This window comes from Patella vulgata, chromosome 8, assembly GCF_932274485.2.
Source record: "Patella vulgata chromosome 8, xgPatVulg1.2, whole genome shotgun sequence".
NCBI classification, from domain to species: Eukaryota; Metazoa; Mollusca; class Gastropoda; family Patellidae; genus Patella; species Patella vulgata.
This window is the reverse complement of record NC_065886.2, coordinates 5,664,658-5,690,674: the sequence shown is the minus strand read 5'-3', so window position 1 is coordinate 5,690,674 and position 26,017 is coordinate 5,664,658. Positions and strand designations below refer to the sequence as shown.

At 35.1% G+C, this 26,017-nt stretch overlaps 1 protein-coding gene across 1 annotated transcript; it reads right to left on the bottom strand.

Annotated features, from left to right (window-relative positions):
- Nucleotides 1–899: 899 nt before the first annotated feature.
- Nucleotides 900–18,492, bottom strand: LOC130010528 (adhesive plaque matrix protein 2-like; the record flags this gene model as incomplete). Its single annotated transcript, XM_056102803.1, has 11 exons — nt 900–1,073; nt 1,283–1,404; nt 2,248–2,455; nt 2,609–2,710; nt 6,415–6,525; nt 8,077–8,184; nt 8,772–8,879; nt 9,469–9,576; nt 10,166–10,273; nt 18,010–18,117; nt 18,396–18,492. Coding segments are annotated over 11 exons (1,188 nt in total), but the record flags the coding sequence as incomplete, so codon positions are not given.
- Between the last annotated feature and the right edge of the window lie 7,525 nt (nt 18,493–26,017).

Sequence of the window (26,017 nt, the reverse complement as noted above, 5' to 3'; positions counted from 1 at the left end):
CATCAATACCTTGAATAAGTTCGATAATGAAAATATTCTGCTGGGGGTAAGCAGAGCGATAAACAATTTGATTGGGCGAGACTTTGGGACACAATAACTCTCCTTATGGAGGTAGAATGTTCAAAATTGTTGTAGGCGTTCATTAGGTGAATGCCTTGGAGTTCGATGATTAACATTGTCTGCTAACGGTAAGCAGAGATAAGCAATCTGATTGTTTGATGCTTTGGGACACGATAACTTTGGTTATAATGAAGTGAGAGCGATGAAACTCAGAATATAGATTCATTATATCATTACCTTGACTAAGTTCAATGGTGAGAATTTTCTGCTTGCGCTAAGGAGCGATAAGCAATTTTATTGGTCAAGACTTTGGAACATAACAGTCTGCTTTCAATTGAGGTAGATTGGTTAAACTTGATGTAGATGTTCATTAGGTGAATGTCTTGACGTGAAGCTAAGTAGAACTAATCAATTTCATAGGTCAATGCTTTGGGACAAGATAATCTTGATTCTATCTGGTAAAGAGGGATGAAACTTAGTGTGCAGTTTGATTGCTTGATACTTTTGAAAAAAATAAATGTGCGATTAATTAATATGTGTCATCTATTTATTTTTGGATTTCGGCGGGGGACATCAGAGAGGCTTGTTTATTTTTTCAATTTTCGATCCTTTTCAAATTTGTTCAACATCCAAGTTTTCCTTTCAGATCAGCTGCAGTTGAGACACAGATACTGTGTGGGCGTATTCAGTACTGAACAGAAGTGATTCCAATAGCGCTAAAATGACGTGATCAGCTGCAGTTGAGACACAGATACTGTGTGGGCGTATTCAGTACTGAACAGAAGTGATTCCAATAGCGCTAAAATGACGCATCGAGACTTTAAGTGAATAAATGAAAATTACAGTAAGAATTGTTTATTTAGGTTATTGGTCAGTTTCTAGAATGGATTTAGTTTTGTTATTTAAATGAATTTAGATTAATTTGGATATAGTTATTACATTGATGGCTATAACACGACTTATTCTTGATGTCTCAAAATGTATACATCTCTTGATGTCTTGGCTTTATACATCTGAAAATAGACAAATAAAGACAAGTAGGTAAATATATAGAAATATTTAGATACAGCAATGTGTTCTTGCAAATGCGTGTTTTAAATGACAAATAGAAACTATTCCAGTAGTTATTATCTACATACAAATATATACAAGTAGTCTATTATTTATTTACTAATCTATATCAGTGGTTACCTGTATAAACATATAATACAACAGTTCATACCTGTGTAGGTAATGCTCAGGTTAAAACCAAGGCATGTAAAGATGGAATCTGTTTCGAATCTCACGGTGGTGTTTTCACCAGTTGGTACTATGATAGGGTCTGGCGGTGCCCCACCACAATAACTATAATATAAAAAATAAACCACTTCAGTTATTTGTATCATTGACGTTGAAAAAAACTTTTTTTGTCGGCAAATAAAGTGCCCGAAATCACACTACGTTTTGGTTTGAATCAATTGTGCATTATGCGATTGTTTTCCGGCATCGAGCATTATTTTCATTTAAGATCAGATTCTGTTCGGGAAGACGGGAATTTTTCATTATTTTTCTTTTTGTCTTCTAGTCATCAAATTTAAGAGTTTGAAATCTCATGACTATTTGATCTGGAAGCAATCTGTATTATGTCACAATTTTAGGGCATCGATCATTATTTGTGTCATAAGGTTTTTGGGAATAAAATGTTTAGAAATTAACTAAACCAGCGAGAATTAGTGTAATAAACAGTGTAGTCGCTCAGCTCAAAGCGCGACATGTTTCGGGCATCATCATTTATTTCATTAGAGAATTTTTTGATGCCATTTCCAGATGGATTATATTGGACCACTTTCAGGATGTCGTACTCACTTGCTAAAATTCATAAATTCCATGGGGGAGATGCCCCCCCCCCCCCCAACCAACACACATATCCCCGGGCTAATTACCAGCTTCCAGGAACTTGAGCGGAAAGGTGTCGGCCACTTTATTTCTACCCATCTCCCAACAAACACGGAATTCGGATGGTCGTCGTTGGATTTCGGTTCTAAAGCTAGACAAATAACGCTATCACTAATTTCTTGTTGCTTTACTCACTGGCTGGTATTGCAGTCAGGCGCTTTTGCTTTGCTATTTGTTTTGGGGTTTACTTATTTACCCGGTGGATGTAACTAGAAAATGTGGGGTTCTTATTGATAAGATAGATGGGATTACCTTACTCCCTGAAGCGTTAGATAATCTTTAATACATGTTGTAGATAGTTCGCCCCGGCATGTACTAATCACTATAAACCCATCAGTGAACTCAATGTTAAATTGTCCGCCAAGAGTTAAGGTGATATTCTGTTCAGGTCGGCCAATTACAAGATAGCAAATGGCGAAGTTGTTTGGATATTCAAGTGGATAATTCGGTGATGTTATAACTGAAATTATAAACAAAAAGTGATGGTTATAGTTTTAATTACATTTATAACAACATGGTCACTGTATCATACACGCCACATAGTGTCACTACTTCTAAACAAAATTTACGTGCTTCTAAAACAGCCCAATGGGTTGACATTAAATATACTTACTTTCATCATTTACAATATAAATACATCGACATTCAAATCCACCATCAACACGAAAACATGTATCCCCGATCTCGGTACAAGGACTCGGGTCACATAAATCTTCTACAAAATAATAAATACACAGCTAAGTAAAAAGTAACTAACAAGTGGATAAGACACAAGTTTGACAACTTAGAACGCCATCTCCAATATATATATTTACATAAACAAATAATCATAATAGAACACATTATATTTGTAATCAAATCTTTTTTACATATCTGAGTACGAAGAAAAGAAAAGAAAGAAAAATAATAATAGCAATGTAAGTGTAGAAACTACATGTATGTGAAATATTTAATTTTATAATAATTTCAAATTACACTATCAAAACTATTTCTCTTTAATTGTGTTGCGAATCAAGACAGACCCTTACATTCCACGTGAACTCATATTCTCAGATAGAAGTTCCAGATATGTGGAGATGTGGAGATTAATTATATCATTTAATTTACAGAAGTTTTATATAGTGTTTTGTCTGATTCGTGACTCAGATAACAAAGATGTGTGATCGTCCAACGAGCCTAGTAACTATCTTTAAACAAATAACTATAGGTAAATATATATCGCAAAAAATTCACACAAATGAGCATTATTTGATCTTGAAAAATGTCATTGAGAAAAGCGACCAGTATTTTTTATATACCTCTGAACATTAAAAAAAATATGCACGTTAGCTTCGCAGTTCAGTAAATCATTACCAAACAACAAAATATATATCAACATATAATAGTACATGTATATATCATCAAATTGTATCAGCTATCATGACGTCTCTGTGAATTTTATATTTTGAACAAGATAATAAGAAATGGTTTGCGTTTTCAATATATCCACATGAACAAGCAGAATTATCAACTACATTTGCATGAAATAAATCGCCATTTAAGGCACTGCATTTATTACGCATCCTGCAGCGTAAAATGTTTAAATATAGATCACCACATGAAAAATAAGTTGGAACATTTGCGTTTTGAAAATATACCGCACATAGCTTATTTTTAAAAAGAGAAAATGTTGGTAATTGTCTCAATTGTAAATCCAAAGAGTTCCACAATTTAATAGTGAGCGGATTTTTTTTTTTTTTTTTTTTGGGGATATGCAACCATCTGATAAGACTCTGAATCTGATATTGGGAGTTACGAAGATAATAATTGTTATTTTGTGATACCATATCTGGTACAAGGTCTGTAAAATATTGAGGTGTCTGCTCATTTACAATTTTATAGAATAATGACAATTTCCTAACAAGCCTCCGAGTTTCCCACCCCGACTCTTTATAAATGGATTCTAAACGAGCATAACTTGTTAAGCCCGTAACAATTCGACCTGCTTCGATTTGGAGCTTTTCTAAACGCTCGGAGTTGACTTTTCCATAATTGTCCCACACTTCAGATGAATATTCTAATATTGGCCTGATAAATGTTAAGTACATTTTTTCCAAGTATTCCCTCTTTAATTTATATTTTAGTTTTCTTAAAATGCTTAACTGTTTCGGGGCATTGCCAATCAATTTATCAATATGATTAGTTAATTTACAGTCGCTACTGAAGATAATTCCTAAATGTTTATTGACAGGTTTTAGTGTCAGATTGATTTTAACCAGCCACTTTTTTGACCACTCATTTAAATATATTAAATCTAAATTAATTATATTTTTTAAAGTGCTGTAATTAGTATCGTCTGCAAAACGTCTACCTAATCCTACTGTACCGTCGGTAATGTCATTGATAAATATAAGAACCAGCGGCTGCCAGGCAGGATACGCCCACATTTTGCAAGAGATGGATAGAGAACAAGCTAAAAACAAAAGGGATTTTTTGTACAATCAGGGGCAATAATCCATAAAGTTATGGTCTGAAATGCGCAAATATCAAAAGGCACTGAGATCTTTGGGATATAAAGATATGTTTTAAGTTTCATCAGAATCGGATCAAAATTGTGACCTCTAGAGGGTCGACAACCATCGTATTGCATACTTTTACACAATTTGCATACAAATAGCGGCCATTTTGTTGGACAGTTTCATTACGATTTTCCCGAAATTCGAATCCAGCCTTCATTATGGTGGAATGGTGAAATATTTAAACGGTTTTTAAAATCGGAAAAAAAATGGTGACCTCTAGAGAATCCGCGAGCTAAAATTGACATTTTTCGAACAATCAGGGGCCATAACCCAGGAAGGTTTCCGCGATAATCAAAAGGATCCAAGATCTTAGTGTGTAATGGTGATATATTCAAACATTGTTTTTCATTAGATGAAAATTGTGACCTCTACAGGGACCACAAGCTAAAAACGTGATTTTTTGTTCAATCAAGGGCCATAATTCAGGAACTGACGGTCCGATATGCACGAATATCGAAAGGAACCGAGATCTTTGGGTTATAAACTTAATTTCCAAGTTTCATCAGAAATCAGAAGAAAATTGTGACCTCTAGAGGGTCCACAACCTTGATATACCATATTTTTTACGCTATTTGAGAACGAGGACGGCCATTTTGTCTGTCAGTTTTGGGCCATTTTTACGAAATTCGAACTCAGCCATTCTTAGTGTGTAACGGTGATATACTAAACCAGTTTTTTAAATTGGATACAAATTTTGACCTCTATACTATAGGGTCCACAAGATAAAAACGCGATTTTTCTTACAATCAGGGGGTATAATTCAGGAAGTTACGGTCCGATATGCGCGAATATCGAATGGAACCAAGATCTGTGGGTTACAAACCTATTCTTTAAGTGGCATTTAGCGATCAGGGAACAAATTAACAGAACACAGTTTTTATGGGATACAATCACTAGTTTATTCTAAAAGCACGACGTTTCGACAAGTATCCTCTTATCGTTATCAAGCACAAATGACAATTTAGTAAACTTGTGGACAATATATATGAAATTAATAAGAAACCATCTGTATGGATTAAGAATAACAGTAATAGAAATAATCAAGGTGTAAAGGATATTTAACAATAACAACAAACATAACAAGGTAATTAGCTACTAATAAGCACTGATACTGCATGATTAGAGGGTTATTAACAGGTTGGGAGAGTCTATAATATCGAAAATTTATTGATGGGGTGGGGCGGGGATTTTAGTACAACCAAAGATGGCTTAATAGTTAAATTATGTTGTTCATCTTAATTACATCATCATATGCCCTGGGGATGTAGAGCCCTAAGTCCCTATTGAGTTCAGGTGAATGTCTTCTGATATTTATAGCTTCTAGGATCTTCCTGGTTTTCTTGTTCTGTTGGTTGGCGGTTAGTACCTGGTCCGCCATCTTGGTTCATTAGAGCCTTTGTTCAAATTCGATAGAATAAGTTGGATAACTATTTTCCTTGGTGTTCTTCAATTTGTTTACATCAAACAGACAACCACCCAATTACCTATACAGAATCTATTTATAACTGGTATAAATTGACACTGTTATTTATGTCTAAAACTCATTTTCCTCAACATTTGCACGAGCCAGATTTATCAAGCCTTCATACCCAAGGGCGCATAACTCATCTATCCGATTTGTGACAACCTTGATCGTCTAGGAATAGCTGGCGTGGATACTGTCTGTTGGGACTCAGTAGTCTTGGACTTCACGTTATTTCTGTAATTATGGCTACCGAAATCAGGCGAAACATGTAGACAATTAAATAATAGTAATTTCTTTAGGCATTTTAACCTTTATTTATTATATTATGCAAATATTTATATATAGGTTTTTATACCGAAGAAGATTATATAGTGTACAGACATAGTACCAGCTTACCTTGACAAAAGGACCCTTCAAATCCAAGAGGACAGCTGCAACTCACGCCACCTTCTGATGGATAACACGTACCATCATTTAAACAGGGGTTGTTGATATCACATGGGTTAACTAAAATTAAATTTAAAAAATGTAGACCTCACATATATTAGTAATAATGCATATTAGATACTGAGTGACCTAATTCCAATTGTTAATTATAGCATAATGTAATATGGATATGGGTCATTCCATGTCAAGGGGACCAAATTCTGAGAAAGCTGTAAAGTGACCTCCTCTGAAAATTTATAAAAAAAAACATATATGTTATAGTACACACAGTCTTATGTAAAACTATATGACTCTAGTATTAATATGGCCATTTGAATCGGATACCCTTTCGCAAGTTTTGAAACGACTGGTATATGGCTCGATTTTAGTGTTCTGATTTTATATACCCTAGATAGACAATATTCTTGAAATTAAGGGGTTTGTAAGAGAATGTTATATCGATTGTTTTTTGCACAAGTATCACATTTTGGCACTTAAGGTACCCCATACGCAGTTGATGGTACTTTTCCTGTAAACTGTGATTGTAAATTCTTAATCTACATAACATTTTCTTACAAACCCCATAATTTCAAGAACATAAACTGGCTAGAAGGAATAAAATCAGATCACAAAAATCGAGTCATATCAATATTAATACTAGAGTCATCTAACTTTACAGTTTTACATAAGACTCTATGTACTGTAACATATTTGTTTTCATAATTTTCTGAGGGGGTCACTTACAAGCACTGGTCCGGGTGAAATGGTCATATTAATACTAGAGTCATATAACTTTACAGTTTTACATAAGACTCTATGTACTATAACATATTTGTTTTCATAATTTTCTGAGGGGGTCACTTACAAGCACATGTCCAGGTGAAATGGAATGACCCATATTTCTTCGTGACCTAGAAATTATCAGTGGTGACTGTAAAAAGTAGGCTACTGGTGAGGATATGACATTACCAAGTAAGTATAGTGACATCCTACATTCTGATCCATGCCTTAAAATTATTCATATCAATTCTGTATAGCATGTTAGTGAACTTATCAAACAAACAAGAGAGAGAGAGAGAGATGGGGTTTAACGTCCACTCGACACAAACTAGGTCATTTCGGGACTAACATATGGTTTAATTTTATTTCAATCATTCGCTTGCGCGTAGGGGTCTTTAGCAGTGGGAGGAAACCGGAGGGCCCGGAGAAAACCCACGAGGTTGGACAGGCGACTCTATTCCTTGTCACGTACCACCGGGGAATCGGAACCCCGAAGGTTGACTCAATGACAGACCGTATGATACAGCACGCGCGTGCTAACCATTCGGCCATCCAACCCCCCTTAATCAAACAAAGTTATGTGATACATTGTTTGAGCAAGATAACATGGACCTATTATAACAATTATAATGTAACTAGTTAATTCAGGTGTAATGAGTTAACTCAGATGTAATGAGTTTATTCAGATATAACGAGTTAACTCAGATGTAATGAGTGGATTCTCATGTCAATCTAATCTAGTGTCAACCAAGACTGCACCCTGAGTCCTTTTCTTTTCCTAAAATGAACTTGTCTGCTTGTTAATCAAAGCATGCTAAATTATTATGACAATAATGAATGTAAGTACCTTACCATCACAGTTTTCTCCTAAATATCCTGTAGGACAATTACAGCTGTAACCGTTATCAACTGGTGAACAAGTACCACCATTTTTACATGGGTCGGGTAGACACAGATTCACTAGAATTAAAGATAGGTAGCCAGGCAAGAAAACATACGCCCACAGCAACTAAATCGTCCAGGCAGTCAACAAGGGTTGTCGCATATTTTTACTTTTTTCGGTAATGAAACATTTATAATACACTAAAATCTGATTAAGAGCAACAATTCACGACGTACAATCAGAAAACTATTAGAATTTGTTTGGTTTTATAAAGTTCTGCCCCATGCTAACGTTTTGTATGCAAAGCTTTTAATATCATGGATTTAACTGTTCAAGTCATAAAAATTCATTGAAAATCAATATACTTGTTCGTCTCAAGATCTTAAACTCTGTATATCAATCTGAAGTCAATCGGATGATAACTTTAGCCTTTAGAGCGTCACAAGATTTTGCAAAGTGATCAAGGGCCATAACTTTGGCAGTAATTATCGGAAATCGTTAAAAATCAATAGGAATCTTCGTCTCATGACCTCAAACACTGTGTATAAATTTATACTCAATCGGATATTAACTTTAGCCTCTAGAGCATCCACAAATGAACTTGTCTGCTTGTTAATCAAAGCATGCTAAATTATTATGACAATAATGAATGTAAGTACCTTACCATCACAGTTTTCTCCTAAATATCCTGTAGGACAATTACAGCTGTAACCGTTATCAACTGGTGAACAAGTACCACCATTTTTACATGGGTCGGGTAGACACAGATTCACTAGAATTAAAGATAGGTAGCCAGGCAAGAAAACATACGCCCACAGCAACTAAATCGTCCTGGCAGTCAACAAGGGTTGTCGCATATTTTTACTTTTTTCGGTAATGAAACATTTATAATACACTAAAATCTGATTTAAGAGCAACAATTCACGACGTACAATCAGAAAACTATTATAATTTGTTTGGTTTTTATAAAGTTCTGCCCCATGCTAACGTTTTGTATGCAAAGCTTTTAATATCATGGATTTAACTGTTCAAGTCATAAAAATTCATTGAAAATCAATATACTTGTTCGTCTCAAGATCTTAAACTCTGTATATCAATCTGAAGTCAATCGGATGATAACTTTAGCCTTTAGAGCGTCACAAGATTTTGCAAAGTGATCAAGGGCCATAACTTTGGCAGTAATTATCGGAAATCGTTAAAAATCAATAGGAATCTTCGTCTCATGACCTCAAACACTGTGTATAAATTTATACTCAATCGGATATTAACTTTAGCCTCTAGAGCATCCACAAATGAACTTGTCTGCTTGTTAATCAAAGCATGCTAAATTATTATGACAATAATGAATGTAAGTACCTTACCATCACAGTTTTCTCCTAAATATCCTGTAGGACAATTACAGCTGTAACCGTTATCAACTGGTGAACAAGTACCACCATTTTTACATGGGTCGGGTAGACACAGATTCACTAGAATTAAAGATAGGTTGCCAGGCAAGGAAACATACGCCCACAGCAACTAAATCGTCCAGGCAGTCAACAAGGGTTGTCGCATATTTTTACTTTTTTCGGTAATGAAACATTTATAATACACTAAAATCTGATTAAGAGCAACAATTCACGACGTACTTATCAGAAAACTATTAGAATTTGTTTGGTTTTTATAAAGTTCTGCCCCATGCTAACGTTTTGTATGCAAAGCTTTTAATATCATGGATTTAACTGTTCAAGTCATAAAAATTCATTGAAAATCAATATACTTGTTCGTCTCAAGATCTTAAACTCTGTATATCAATCTGAAGTCAATCGGATGATAACTTTAGCCTTTAGAGCGTCACAAGATTTTGCAAAGTGATCAAGGGCCATAACTTTGGCAGTAATTATCGGAAATCGTTAAAAATCAATAGGAATCTTCGTCTCATGACCTCAAACACTGTGTATAAATTTATACTCAATCGGATATTAACTTTAGCCTCTAGAGCATCCACAAATGAACTTGTCTGCTTGTTAATCAAAGCATGCTAAATTATTGTGACAATAATGAATGTAAGTACCTTACCATCACAGTTTTCTCCTAAATATCCTGTAGGACAATTACAGCTGTAACCGTTATCAACTGGTGAACAAGTACCACCATTTTTACATGGGTCGGGTAGACACAGATTCACTAGAATTAAAGATAGGTTGCCAGGCAAGGAAACATACGCCCACAGCAACTAAATCGTCCAGGCAGTCAACAAGGGTTGTCGCATATTTTTACTTTTTTCGGTAATGAAACATTTATAATACACTAAAATCTGATTAAGAGCAACAATTCACGACGTACTTATCAGAAAACTATTAGAATTTGTTTGGTTTTTATAAAGTTCTGGGGATCACGTGGCTAATTGGGTAAGACGCTAGCTCGCTAGCCTGGAGGTCGGGTGTTCGATCCCTGCATTGGCCGAGAAAGTTCATCCAGATTTTCCGGCGTGGTTCTCCCTTGTCAGTGATGCAGGACGGAGGGGCTGACAAGGAAAGCTGTCTAGTCGTTCGGATGGGACGAAAAACCGAGGTCCCGTGTACACATTGGCGTGCACGTAAAAGATCCCTTGGCAGTTGGAATTCGATATAAGAGTAGGCCGTAGTGCCGCTGTCCGGGCAAAATTTCCCTCATAGCACACTGTATGGCGTATGCCCGTCTTCATTAGCCCAGGTTAGGAGCAGAACAGTAGGACGTTAAACTCCATTTCATTTCATTTCATTTCATTTATAAAGTTCTGCCCCATGCTAACGTTTTGTATGCAAAGCTTTTAATATCATGGATTTAACTGTTCAAGTCATAAAAATTCATTGAAAATCAATATACTTGTTCGTCTCAAGATCTTAAACTCTGTATATCAATCTGAAGTCAATCGGATGATAACTTTAGCCTTTAGAGCGTCACAAGATTTTGCAAAGTGATCAAGGGCCATAACTTTGGCAGTAATTATCGGAAATCGTTAAAAATCAATAGGAATCTTCGTCTCATGACCTCAAACACTGTGTATAAATTTATACTCAATCGGATATTAACTTTAGCCTCTAGAGCATCCACAAATTTTTTTGAAGTGATCAAGAGCCATATACAGTAATTATCGGAAATCGCTGAAAATCAATAGGATTCTTCCTCTCATGACCGTAAACACTGTGTATAAATTGAAAGTCAATCGGATGTTAACTCTGGCCTCTAGAGCGGCAAAAAGATTTTTCATAGTGATCAAGGGCCATAACTCTGGCAGCAAATATTGGAAATCGCGGAAAATCCATAGGCTTCTTCGTCTCAAGACCTTAAACACTGTGTATAAATTTAAAGTCAATCAGATATTAACTTTAGCCTCTAGAGCGTCCACAGGCAATCGTGGACGCGGGACCGACGGACGGGGGCGACGACAATATACGACCACATTTCAATGTGGGCGTATAAAAAGGCACAAGTAATATAAACATGTTGGCCGGTTTCTCTATAAAGATTAATTCTCTAAATTTCTCAAGTTAATTTTTTGAGTAATAATATTCTTATTGCTTATCAATACTTTTCAACCAAATTCTTAAACCTGGTCATCAACAAGCACATGCCCTGATCGTCAACAACTGAACCTATTTAACACTCGGCGGCCTTGGTCAAATCGGCAGGTGGTCTTAATAATTGGATTTAGATAACATGCGCAGTTCACAATCTAGTCCCGTGCGTTTACCTGTAGTGTTTATTGGGTTAGTTTCCGATTTTCTGTTCGACTTCCATTCATGGATAATCGAGACTATGTTTATTTTATCGTGCCGTCTTTAGTAATGATGATCGAGGCTAGGCCGACAATTCAATAGCTAAAGTTTCGGTTCAGAGTGGATCAATTTCACTGAAATTTTCAGTAAATTTCCTTTACATTATCTAGCTTTAAACTATTATAGTAAGAACTGCCAGCTATTTACCTAATACCCAAAATGTATCTTTAATCCAAATAGTGCATGTGTTATAATTACAATATTCCCCTTAATCACAACAGTGTCTTACAATTCTTACAATTACAATTAATTACACCATCATATTGCTTACAATTTCTAGTAATTACAACAGCATATGGCTTACAATTACAATATTTCTATTAATTACAACAGCATATGGCTTACAATTACAATATTTCTATCAATTACAACAGCATATGGCTTATAATTACAATATTTCTATTAATTACTAAAGCGTATGTCTTACAATTAAAATACTACAGCGTATGGCTTACGATTAAAAAATTAACATTAAATAAAACTTTTACATTAAACCTAATAATGTATGGATTACAATTACAATATGAACAGTAATCATAATAATGTATTAATTAAAAATACAATATTTGCCTTAATTACAACAGTGCACCAGTAACCCCAATTTCATTTCAATTCATTTCAGTACAACTCAATTCCACATCATCCTGGGCAGTTGCTACAATAGAAATGTCGACCAAGGTTTATGTTTATGTTACCACCCCCACCCCTTCACGTGGCAAAGTGGGTAAGACCCTAGCTCGCTAGCCTGGCGGTCGGGTGTTCGATCCCTGCATTGGCCGAGAAAGTTCATCCAGATTTTCCGGCGTGGTTCTCCCTTGTCAGTGATGCAGGAAAGCTGTCTAGTCGTTCGGATGGGACGAAAAACCGAGGTCCCGTGTACACATTGGCGTGCACGTAAAAGATCCCTTGGCAGTTGGAATTCGATATAAGAGTAGGCCGTAGTGCCGCTGTCCGGGCAAAATTTCCCTCATAGCACACTGTATGGCGTATGCCCGTCTTCATTAGCCCAGGTTAGGAGCAGAACAGTAGGACGTTAAACTCCATTTCATTTCATTTCATTTCCAAAAGCGCATTCTTAAATCTGTGTCTAAATGGGTCGAATTGGCCAATATCCAAAATCGCCGCCAGTTTTTGCCAGAAAATGCAAATTTTTTTATCTAATTATTATAATGTGACCAAGTTTTGTATTAAAATATATCCTTTCGAGACAGCTAAATCCATTTCCATGCACATTTTGGTGATTAGTTATACAGCGGAGTAAATATTGGGGAATGATTCCAGATGGCGGGAAATTCGAATTTTACAAAATGATCACATTTTGGTGTCAAAATATACGTTTTTGAGGTAGCCGATACCAGTTTTGATAAAGGGTCAATCCCAATAGAAATTAGGGGACTAAGGATTCTCGAGTCTGCCTCAGATCTTATACGATTGCATTCATCAAGCATCAACTAAATTTCATTTAGATTCTCTGGCCTCACTCTCACCTCACAGTGGAAGCAGCGTAGCAGGCATGACGAAAGGGGCCACTCTCAGCTCTATATGGGTATAATACTATAGGGTTTATTTTAGTATTAAAAACGGTGTTCTGTTTAATATAGAAATTCTTCACCTAAATGATGTGTGACGAAAGCTAGGGTAGTGAAGTAGCTTGCATTATTTTACTACTATCTTAGACCAACTTACCGACAGTTATGTCAGTATCCATTGCTGGAAGTAGGGTACTATAGTCCAGTCATCTCGTGCACGGATTAGTACAAATAATTATTAGCGGTATTTTCTATCAACAAATTGAGCCATACAAATAATGTTCGGACCATCACGTGACAAATTGCAGATCTACAAATTAGATTATTTATTTGGAACATGATATTGTTCATAGTTATGGTTTACTATACTGGAGTTCTATAGTGAATAATAAAAGCTTCCCAAGCGAAAAAAAACCATAACAATGTCACGTGACAATATTACATATTACGAATAAAAGCGTTCTTTGATTACATGCTGTTTGGTTTGAATATTAAATAACACGGCAATCTGTATTTATGGGGAAAAGAGAATGAATGTCCCCAATTCCAAAAATAGATGACTGGAATATTTATTGAATGGAAAGTGAATATTTTATAAACAAAATTCTTCGGATTTGTAGTTTTCTAGCTTTGGTGTATTTGTGATTTGAATCCATGTAACGAGGACAGTAAACAATTCGATGACGGTAAACTTTTATAGGGTATAGGCCCTATTTATATTAGCTTCTCGTCACATATCTGTATTATGATACTGCTTGTGAACTATACATATATCAGCCATCGCGTTTTCCATAACTTCATTTGGGATTTGCTAGGCAAAACTCGGTGTTTTATACATTTTACTATAAAATTGTAATAAATGTTTTACATCAATGAATAAAATAAAAAATAAAATCTACAAATTAAAACAGTACAATAACATTAGGATTTGACGCCCTACAAATCACTAAAAGTATAACAATTGTTTGTTGAATAAGCGTTACTAATACGTTTTTTTTTCCAATGGGGAAAACCTCCTGGACTATGTTCTTCTGTTGTATTTAAGTTATTATTTTTTAAAAATAAATTCAAAAGAACGCGTCTTTACAAATTTCAATATAACCACAAATAAGTGATTATACTGATGCACACTGTCATACACGATGCTAAGATGGGTATTAATGGTTTATATTTGAAAATCATATTATACAATAGAAAAATATTAAAATATATCTTTAAACAACGCCCTTCTCAATTACTGCTTCGGGGAATATCATTTGATAATTTAGATGATCAGCATTAAACACCTCTGTGCCGTTATGCTATCAATTGACCTTTCCGTCAGAAACCTGTAGCTCCTCCCACTTTTTATAATGACGTCACCTTAGAAAACATTGACGCGCCTTTGACATTTACAAGCATGGCGATGGCTGAACGACGTTCAATCTTGTCACGTCTTATGCCAATCTTTTGGACTTTCCCGCTAATTTCTTGGAATATTTTTGAAAGAAAAGTGTATTGTTAGTTTGAAGTAAAGAAGCAGGGCCCCAGGTACTACAATGAATGATATTTTTCTGACGCCATCCTGTTTTAGGCGATTGACGGATCTTGAAGCATCAATCATTATATGACACAAGCCACGATAAGATGTAGAACTTTAGATGAAAAGGCAGTTAAATTTAAATTATTTTTTTCCAATTCTTTGGGGGTCAAAAACTTGTATTAATAATTCATCTTTCAAATTTTGTAATGAAAAAGAGAACTTATCGTTCTGTTTTTATGCAAATACATATTTTGCGGACCATGCGACCTTGTAATCGACGTCACATGTCCAATTAATATTTGCCCCAAATTTGCTAATAAATACCGGCCCAGTTGATTTGCAGTGTGATAATATCAAAATCTACATTTTTGAATGTAAAGATATGTCTTTGTGCCCTGTTACCCCAAGATATTGGCAAGGATCTTTCCTGGACATCAGCTGGTTTCAAAACAGTGTGAAATTTCCCAACTGATAACTCTTCTACACTCTTTCTTGGGCATGATTTCATTGTTATTCTTAGCCGATATGTTACAATATTTGATCAATGATTATTTTTTTATTAAATTTTACTGCCCTGTACTGTTTTGTCAATATTATACAAAATATTTGTAACGGAAGTGACTCCCTACTATGTAACGGACGTGACCTTTTGTAACGGACGTTACTGTTGACCCAATTAAAAGTGCTAGGTGTATCTGAGTACAATGTAGGTGTTTAACGCTCTTTTCCATTCTTAGTTTAAGGACATTTAAAAAGAAGGCAATTTATGTAATTTAATAAAGACTCGTAATTTTCTTTAGGTTATCTTAGCTTCTTTGTGTAACGTTAGTGATGTTTGACATTATGAATTTCGTCCACCATCACATCCGTTACACGTCAAACCGAAGGTCAAACTGTTATCAATCAAATTTGCGTGATTCTTTTATTTATTTCGATTACCAGAATGTGAGGAACGGCTCTTGATTTTGAGCGCAAAACAGACGGCTTTGGCATCTCCTCAGTTTTTGTCAAATTCTTGTAATAATATAACGGACGTGATTTGGGCATAACGGACGTGATTTTGATATAACGGACATGACGACAACAAAAGTTTGAGGACGGAATTTCCGTATCGTGTCCCCCATTCTTAATTACCCGCAAAATCGTGAGGTATACGAACAGTGTGTAGAACAAGGGAGCTAATAACTGCGGAGGAGCCATGGATTTAAAACGGGACGGGAAATATCGATCATCATAAACGCAAATAACGGGCGTGATTCTTTGACGGAATAGTTTCTTCTCAAACGTCTCTAGATCAACATAAATACTTACATCATATCACTCAAGTATGCCTCTTCATTTGTAACATAAACATACATATATAGATACAGGTGGTGAGCCACTCTTTCAATGCAATAAAAAACGTCTGTTACACGTGCCATTATTTAAACAATGGTTGCATATATCACAAGGATTTACTAAAATTAAATTAAAGAAATGTAGACCTCACGGTTCATTCCCACGAAGGCGCAGTTATTGACCGTAACGGATTAAAAGAGGTCATATTCGACGTGTTCGTGGGAATCCAGCTTTCATGGATTAAAATGAATTAAAAATGTAATAATGGAGTTATAGATTGTTATGATAAGAATTTACAATTTCATAATCCCCAATGTGACTAATTAACTAACATTTTAACATGTTTGGCATATGACGTTAATAAATATAAACAAATTTAATTTCCCCAAATAAGACACCCTGTCTTAATTCCTCTTCTTCGTGTCTACTTTTTAATTCCTGGAGTTGGCTTTAGATTTGGGCATATTTATATCTCTTCCTTGGTGGTTTCTGTTCCCCGACATACTGTACGATTCTAATTTAATTAATATTTTGCTCTTGTAAAATGAGATCATATCAAAAACATTTCGGATGAACTTTAACAACTAGCTTCTTGATCCTTGAATGCCATTCTTCCAGGGTGTTGTTGATTTTGTGTTCCCCTGTGTGGTAGTGGTTCCACTGATGAGGAGCATGTTCATCCTCCCCCTTTGGTTGTTTACGTAGTCGGCCAATTCAGTTATTTTTGGATCTGATTGAGAGTGGGCGAATATGTGAACAATACTTGAATGATCTGATGATTTTCATCATTAGTTGCCAATTGGTGAGTAAAATTCAGAGTGAACACTACTTGGATGATGTTATGATATTCATCATTAGTTGCCAAATGGTAAATAAAATTCAGAGTGAACATAAATTCATTAAATCTCTAACACCGTTAATTGGGTCCTAATAACAACATGCCTTTCTTCAAACGAAAGCCGATAAGTCCATATCCGTGCCTTCGTGGGAAGTCCATATCTGCGCCTTCGTGGGAAGGATTAATTTTGGTCACGCTCTGTAACGGCGCCGTAGTGGTAATACACTGACCTCACACACGTTAGTAATCATGTATGTGAGACAGTGAGTTATCATAATTCCAAATGTTAAGTATGGCATAATGTAATATGGATATTTCTTAACGGGTTAGAAATTATCAGAGATTTAAGTAAAATAATGAATGCAACAAGTACTGGTGATGATATGATACCCATTGAGATTTATAAATTCGCGGCATGATATCTAATTCAATTTCCTGAATCCTGATCTTTTTGCGTTAAAGAAGGGGCAGCTCAAGCTGAGTCCAGTAAAGTAACAGTGAATGTGAACCGGACCGCCTCGTCTTGTGTAAATATGTACTAGTAACTGTAATTATATATGAGTTTTATCGATTTCATGTACGCCTCTGTGGGAATTAATCGATACATTGTTAGAGCATTATCACATGGCCACATGAAAACAATGTTTTATTCAGATGTAATAGATAAATTCTTATGTTAATCTGGTGTCGAACAAGGCTGCATCTTAATTTAAAGATTTAATTCAGATGTAATGGGCGAATTCTTACGTTAATCTGGCGTCAAATAAGGCTACACCCCGAGTCCTTTGGGGCTTGATTTGTTCATAATGAGCTTGTTGGCTGGTCAATTAAGGCTGACTAAATTATTATGACAATAAAGAATGTACGTAACTTACCGTCACAGTTTTTTCCTAAATATCCTATAGCACAATTACAGCTGTAACTGTTATCAACTGGTGAACACGTTCCATTATTCTTACATGGGTTAGGTAGACACACATTCACTGCAATTAAATATGCTCACTATTTCCCTATACTTAATTTTTGGAGTAATAATATTTTGATTTTGCTTGTAAATACCGAATCGGTCTAAGCAACCATAATGATAAACAAAATCACGTGGTTTAGCTACTCGTGCATATTCGAAAGCAAATTACAACGATGACAGGCGAGTTTGCAATCCAGGATCCTTTACCGAAATGGTTCCATGTATATCTGTAAATGCAATCAATTTAAACCCATTTTCTCCCCCTCTCTCGGGGAAATTATTGATACGATATACAATATATCTTTCCATCACAGTTTTCTCCTAAATACCCAGGAGTACAACTACAGCTGTAACCGTTATCAACCGTTGAGCACGTACCATTATTTTTACATGGATTTGGGGTACACCGTTACACATTAATTACTTGGTAAATGTTATAAAGGATTGGAACAAACTTTTCAACTGGCACCGTAGTAAACATATTTGTCTACCACAATGCAGTTCATTTTGAAATAGGTTAATAAATAGAAAAGTGTTCTTTAATCTTTGCACCCACTAAAGAATATCATTGCCGGAGTGCGAGAATGGTTAATCAAACATGTTACGTTTTTCTCGTCGTGTCCCAAGGGCACCAGTTTGTCCGAGGGCTCAGAGCTACCCAGTCCGCCCCTACAAACAATGGACGTCTCTTAGGATTTTTTGTCTTTAATTTGATAAAGCCTGGTAGCCGTTATATTATATAGGTCGACAGTCCACCTAACAGGTACTTGAAGAGATTAACATTTCTTACATTATCTTGTCTAGCATACTACAATATCGAGGGTTTAGAACATAATTGTGATAAGTCACAATGCCTGATATATTGACTTATCACAATAATGTTCTATACCCTCGATATATACAAAGTATATCACGCGCTAGAGTGCCGCGCTTCGACCTCTAGCTGGCCGGTTACCTCTAGCTTGCGGTTGTGGTTTCGATCCCTGGTGTGAGCGTATGTGCCTTGGAAATAGGGACGCCTTCTCAACCTCGTGTGTTTACTCCTCGACTAGTCAAATTTTCGTTAAATCAGAATGTTAGAAGCATTTCTTAGTAAAAGTGGGGAACATCACTTTTCTTAATGATTTTGATGTGCTGAATACGTCTATCCATGTTCCCAAGCCGACATTTTAGTTTTTGACCTTCTAATTAACATAAATACAAAATGGCCGCCAAATGCTGTTAGATTGTCAGCTATCTCGTTAACTATCGACTTTTGGGCCTATAAATGTATTACAGACATATAGGAAGTCGACCCCAATAAATCCAAAAATGATGTCATTATGCCCCTGTGACGTCATACCCAAGATGGCAGCCATATTGATCAAAATTGTGTCTTGATGTCCTTTTCCTTTTGGTTATTTGTGGATGTCTACCAATGTAGTATTCGTTTCTATCTGACAACGGGTGTTGATAAAGGGCATTTATATAGATGACGTCACAGTCGTATGGCGTCATTGTCTCGTAGTAGTTGTCTTTCTTATCGCGTGTTCACCGGATATAGTACTTGACTGCATAAAATTTGCCAAATGTTTTTATTGTATAATTGTGACCACATCTCCAGCTTTACCTGAGCAATAAGGCTCCTTCCCAAACACAGAATTAAACCCGGGAAATGTTCTCAAAAAGACAACCTGACTTCTGAGATGGCAATGTGTTCTCCATGATTTTGATGTAACTCATGCTGCACGTGCTTTTCACCGGGACCAGCCCTATAAAATTCAGCCCCCATACCTGGTTGAAACATTCACACTACAACGTCATCAGCATGCCACAACTCACGACAGCCCAGAGAAACCAGGCGCATTGAAGAGTCGACGCTGGCCACACTGCCCAAGCCGTTGCCAATCACTTCCAGGTCAGTGTTCGAACCATCTACAGGCTTCAGCAACGCTTTCGGGCCCCCCCCCCCAACACCACGGATGATCGCCCCCCGACCAGGTAGACCAAGAGTTACCAAATGGCGATAAGACCGCCATGTTGTGCGACAGCACGTGCAGCATCCCTTCACACAGGCATCTGAGACAGCACGTCAGACAGTAGGAACACATGGAAGACCCATCAGTACCGATACAGTGCGCCGACGTCTCACCAGAGAGAACATCCACTGCCGTAGACCTCACCGTGGACACATCTTCACCCCTCGCCATCGACGTGAACGTCTAGAGTTTGCCCAACAACACCAGAACTGGTGAGCCACGCAATGGAGAACTGTCAGATGACAGGACCAGAATATGGTGTCGAAGTGGCCAGCGTTGCTCTGACCAATGTGTCATGGAACGTGACTCATGGGGTGGTCCAAGCATAATGGATTGGGGTGGAATCGGCCTGTACTAGAAAGTGTATCCTAGGATGTTCCAAAATGTTGGTCCAGGGAGAGGAGGCGGCATCACAGCAGTGTGCTACATCGATCAAGCTCTCAGACCCCACGTCATACCACATTTGGCACGTCATCGCGAGACAACGTTTTCCAGCATGACAACGCCTGTGCCCACACGTTTTACAGCAGAACGACGTCAACGTTATGCACTGGTCAGCCCTTAGTCCGGACTTAAACTGTTTTAGGCGATTGACGGATCTTGAAGCATCAATCATTATATGACACAAGCCACAATAAGATGTAGAACTTTAGATGAAAAGGCAGTTAAATTTAAATTATTTTTTTCCAATTCTTTGGGGGTCAAAAACTTGTATTAATAATTCATCTTTCAAATTTTGTAATGAAAAAGAGAACTTATCGTTCTGTTTTTATGCAAATACATATTTTGCGGACCATGCGACCTTGTAATCGACGTCACATGTCCAATTAATATTTGCCCCAAATTTGCTAATAAATACCGGCCCAGTTGATTTGCAGTGTGATAATATCAAAATCTACATTTTTGAATGTAAAGATATGTCTTTGTGCCCTGTTACCCCAAGATATTGGCAAAGATCTTTCCTGGACATCTGGTTTCAAAACAGTGTGAAATTTCCCAACTGATAACTCTTCTACACTCTTTCTTGGGCATGATTTCATTGTTATTCTTAGCCGATATGTTACAATATTTGATCAATGATTATTTTTTTATTAAATTTTACTGCTCTGTACTGTTTTGTCAATATTATACAAAATATTTGTAACGGAAGTGACTCCCTACTATGTAACGGACGTGACCTTTTGTAACGGACGTTACTATTGACCCAATTAAAAGTGCTAGGTGTATCTGAGTACAATGCAGCAAAACCTACTTTGAAATATATTCAAAAAGAATGCGTCCTTTACAGATTTCAATATAACCACAAATGGTTGATTGTTTTAATGCTTAGATAAGTATTAATGGTTTGTATTTGAACATCAAATTATATAAGCGAAAAATAGTAAGATACTACTTCGGCGAATATCATTTGATAATTTAGATGATCAGAATTAAACACCGTTTTGCTATGTTATTATTTTTTTATGATTTGGTGGGGGTATACTAAATTAGGGGATTGGATTGAAAGATTATAGCTACCATCTTATGGAGACATAATGTGTGGTAAGTGTTAATTTAACTAGATATCAGAAAAGTACCATGTTTTCATGAATTTTCTGACGACTAACGTACTGTTTAGATAAATTGTACAATATTTATCAGTTCACTAGTTACAATAAAATCATGCATTATAGCTATTTTTATTTATTTATCCCTGGTGCTTCAAATTCAATTCAGGGTGCCTCAACATATTTAAAAATATGTTTTAAAGCTTTAGGTCATTTTATTATATCTTTCTACCATAAATAATAGCCGGATTTAAGTATACCAAAAGTTAAAGAAGAAATATAACCAGTTTTTGAGTCATTCAGATATGACTGCCAAAATTGTCATAAGCACGCATGTTTTTAGGCTAAAGTCTAACCAGAAAACTTAGTGTCAATACATTATTAAATTTTATATTCCATTAATCAATTCCATTCCGCCATTGGTTTGTCTTAAACTCGTCATTTGTGTTCATGGGCATCAGGGTCGAGATGGCAACGTTATATGTTTTATTCCTCTAATTTACTATAAAACACCATTCGGTTCGCGTCACGGGTTAACGGCATATTAATAGCTTTATTCACTGAGATGGTTCCTTTACTTGTGGTTTATTTTTCGAATTGCTTTTTGTATTTATTTACAAAGGTTAAAAATTTAAATGGAAATATTTAAGCACCTTCTTGTTAAACCGTTGAAAGATTTAATGTTTGGATTAAGGTTAAGTGAATGTAGGTCAAACATGCCGTTTGACAGATGTGTATTAGGGTGTTAAAGATTAAAAGTTATTCCCTACAAAGTGGTTCTACGGTTCTTATCATACAATTCAGCTGTGAAATAACACAATTTCTTTCATTATGTGTACAACAATAAAACTATTTCAATTTCAAGTTGTCTAAACCAGGGTGTTGTGAGGTGTGCATCTAAGTGTTTTGACGACCTGAAAAATATACTTAATTTTATTCAAACTTATTAGAATCTTAGGATGATTTAAACAAAGGCACAAGACCGGTTCCAGATTCAATAATACATATAGCAAGTATAACAAACCTTTAAACCTTGATACGTTCACTATTTCGGGCATTAAACTAATGGCTGATATTGTTTGTAGATAATACTAAGCCTAAGTTAACATCTTCAAAACATATTATCAATTTAATTCAAGCCTACTGTCCTAAACGCAGATATAGCACAATTATTAGATAATACGAATTAATTAAGTTAAGCATTCCCCAATCATGGGTGAGAGAAAATCAAACCAACTTGAATATAACAACAATGTCTTCGACCAACACGAGCCACGTGTTAGATGATGAATGAATTTGTGACACCGAATCAATTAAAATCTAAGTGTTGTTATGAAAAATGTCTCGGCTCTAAATTTGTAAAACTTATTTGTTTAAATTATTGGGAAAAGAATGGTTTCTTGTGTAATTTTCCTATCATATGGAAAACCATTTTTTGTATTTTTAAAAACCCTAAATGTATTGACTTAGATTATAAAATTTTACATAATATATTATGGTCAACGGAAAAGCTATTTAAGATAGGTAAAGTAAGTGACGAATATTGCCCGGTTTGTAAACCAATGCACGAAGATATTCAATATTTACTAGATGTCATTATTAAACAGTTTTTTTAAACTTCTAATTAAGAATATAATGAAAATAAATATAAGTAGTAATGAATTAGGCACTGTAATTTTATTTGGTCTCCAGCGGTCAAGTAAAACTCCACTAATAGAGTTATGTAATATTATTATGTGTACAATACGATTAGCTATATGTAATAGATAATATATCCTGCGTACACATCTACGAAAAGAATGAGAGTGCTAAAGATTTTATTTTAAAATTTATTTAGCCTCCCGGGTTAAATGATGAGATAAGCATCGATTTTTAACTTTAAATGAAAGAAACAAAAAGTCTAATTTACTATAAAACACCATTCGGTTCGCGTCACGGGTTAACGGCATATTAATAACTTTATTCACTGCGATGGTTTCTTTACTTGTGGTATATTTTTCGAATTGCTTTTTGTATTAATTTACAACGTTTATTGGGAATAAACGCGACGGTGGATTGAGCTCTCCTGATCTTAACCTCAAGAGTAAAGCCTTAAGTCTAAAATGGTTAATTAAATTTAGTGACGAACAGTATGCTCATATATGGAAAAACACAATGATGTATTTTATTAACACGTACGGTGATTTTAATCTTGGTAAAGATATCTTAAAAGTTTTATATACCAAAAGGTTATTGAAGAATTTACCAGATTTTTATAAAAACTTACTAGAATCCTGGGATGATTTAAACCAAGGCACAAGACCCTTCCCAGATACAATTGTGGATATAGCTATACAACCATTGTTTAACAATAAATATATTAAGAATAATAATAAACCCCTAAATAATGATACTTTCATTATTTCGGGCATTAGACAAATAGCTGATATTTTAGATAATACTAAACCTGGGTTTATATCTACAAAACGTATTATTAGTTTAATTCACGCTTATAACCCTAAACGTAGATATAACACAATTGTTAGAAATTACGAATTAATTAAGACAAGTATCCCCCAATCATGGTTGAGAGTAATTCACACTAACACGTATGTAACAACAATGTCGTCTTTCAACACGAGTCATATGATAGACGATGAATTGATAACACCAAATAAATTAACTTCTAAATTCTGCTATCAGAAGCTACTCAGCTATAAATTTGTTCAACCAACTTGTTTAAATTATTGGGAGAAAAAGGGTTTCGTGTGTAATTTTCCTATCATATGGAAAAACGTGTTTTGTACTTACAAAAATCCTAAATGTGTTGACTTAGATTTTAAAGTTGTACATAATATATTATGGTCAAAAGAAAAGCTATTTAAGATAGGTAAAGTAAGCGACGAATATAGAGTTATGTAATATTATTTTATGTACAGTAAGAATAGCTATATACAAAAGAAGAATGTTAGCCTTAAAAGATGGACATATTATAGATGTTAAGCCATTGTTTAAAAGATTGTTAAAAGATCATATATACTGTGTAAATATCTACTACAAAAAACATAAAACTGTTAAAGATTTTATTTCCAAGTTCATTAAGCCATCCTTTCTTATTAAACAAGGAATAAATGGTGAGATAAGCATTGACTTTAAAAAAAAAAAAAAAGTTTTTATTTCAAATGTACATACGCACTTTTCAATCTTTTTTAACAATTTCATAATGTTGTATATTAATGTATATATGAATACATTCTAAAGCATATATGTATTGTATATGATATTGTATTTAAAATTTGTGAATAAACATTTTTCAAGAAAAAAAAACAAAAAAAAAAACGGTTAAAAGTTTAATTGAAAATATTCTAAATATTTTTCTTTATAACTGATTTGCTCAGTCATAACATGTCTTAGAGGCCTACACAACAATGCAATTTGTGGTTGTAATCATTTATTTAGCACCTTCTTGTTAAACCGTTGAAAGATTTAAAGTGTGGATTAAGGCTAATTGAGTGTAGGTCAAATATGCCCCTGGCGAAGTGTGTATTAGGGTGTTAAAGGAGCTAAGTCTCTCACTCGATATTTTCCATAATAACCGAAATTAAAAACACAAATTAAAATTCAATATTGGTTCATTTCAATCCAACATGATGTTGTTATATACATGTAGTCGTGAAAATGTGGGATCCTAATATCCAATATTTAAGACACAATGAACGTGTACCATATCGTTCCGGGCGAAAAATCAAGGAAAATTTACAATCCAACATGATGTTGTTATATAGTCGTGAAAATGTGGTATATTTACTGTCGCATTGTAATTTTTCCTTGATTTTTCACCCGTGCGGGTATAGATAATCTTATAAATGAATACTTCTTAGAATACAAGACGATATTCATCCCAACTTTACATGTAATGTTTAATTATCTTTTTGATTGTGGTATATATCCAAATAGTTGGTCAACAGGAGTTATTATACCGTTATATAAAAAGGGTGGCCCCCATGATGCTAACAATTATCTTGGTATAACCCCGAATAGTCATTTAGGTAAAATGTTCACGTCTATTTTTAATAATTGACTGCAGAACTTTAACTCTGAACATACTATATTGTCAGATGCGATGTTCGGATTTAGAGAGGGTTTGGGTACGAGGGATGCAACTTTCACTTTACATAATTTAATACTTAAGACTTTGTCACAGAAAAAAGCGGCTATATTGCTGATTCATCGACTCTTCCAAAGCATTGTAAATTAATACAAAAAGCAATTCGAAAAATATACCATAAGTAAAGAAACCATCGCAGTGAATAAAGTTATTAATATGCCGTTAACCCGTGACGCAAACCGAATGGTGTTTTATAGTAAATTA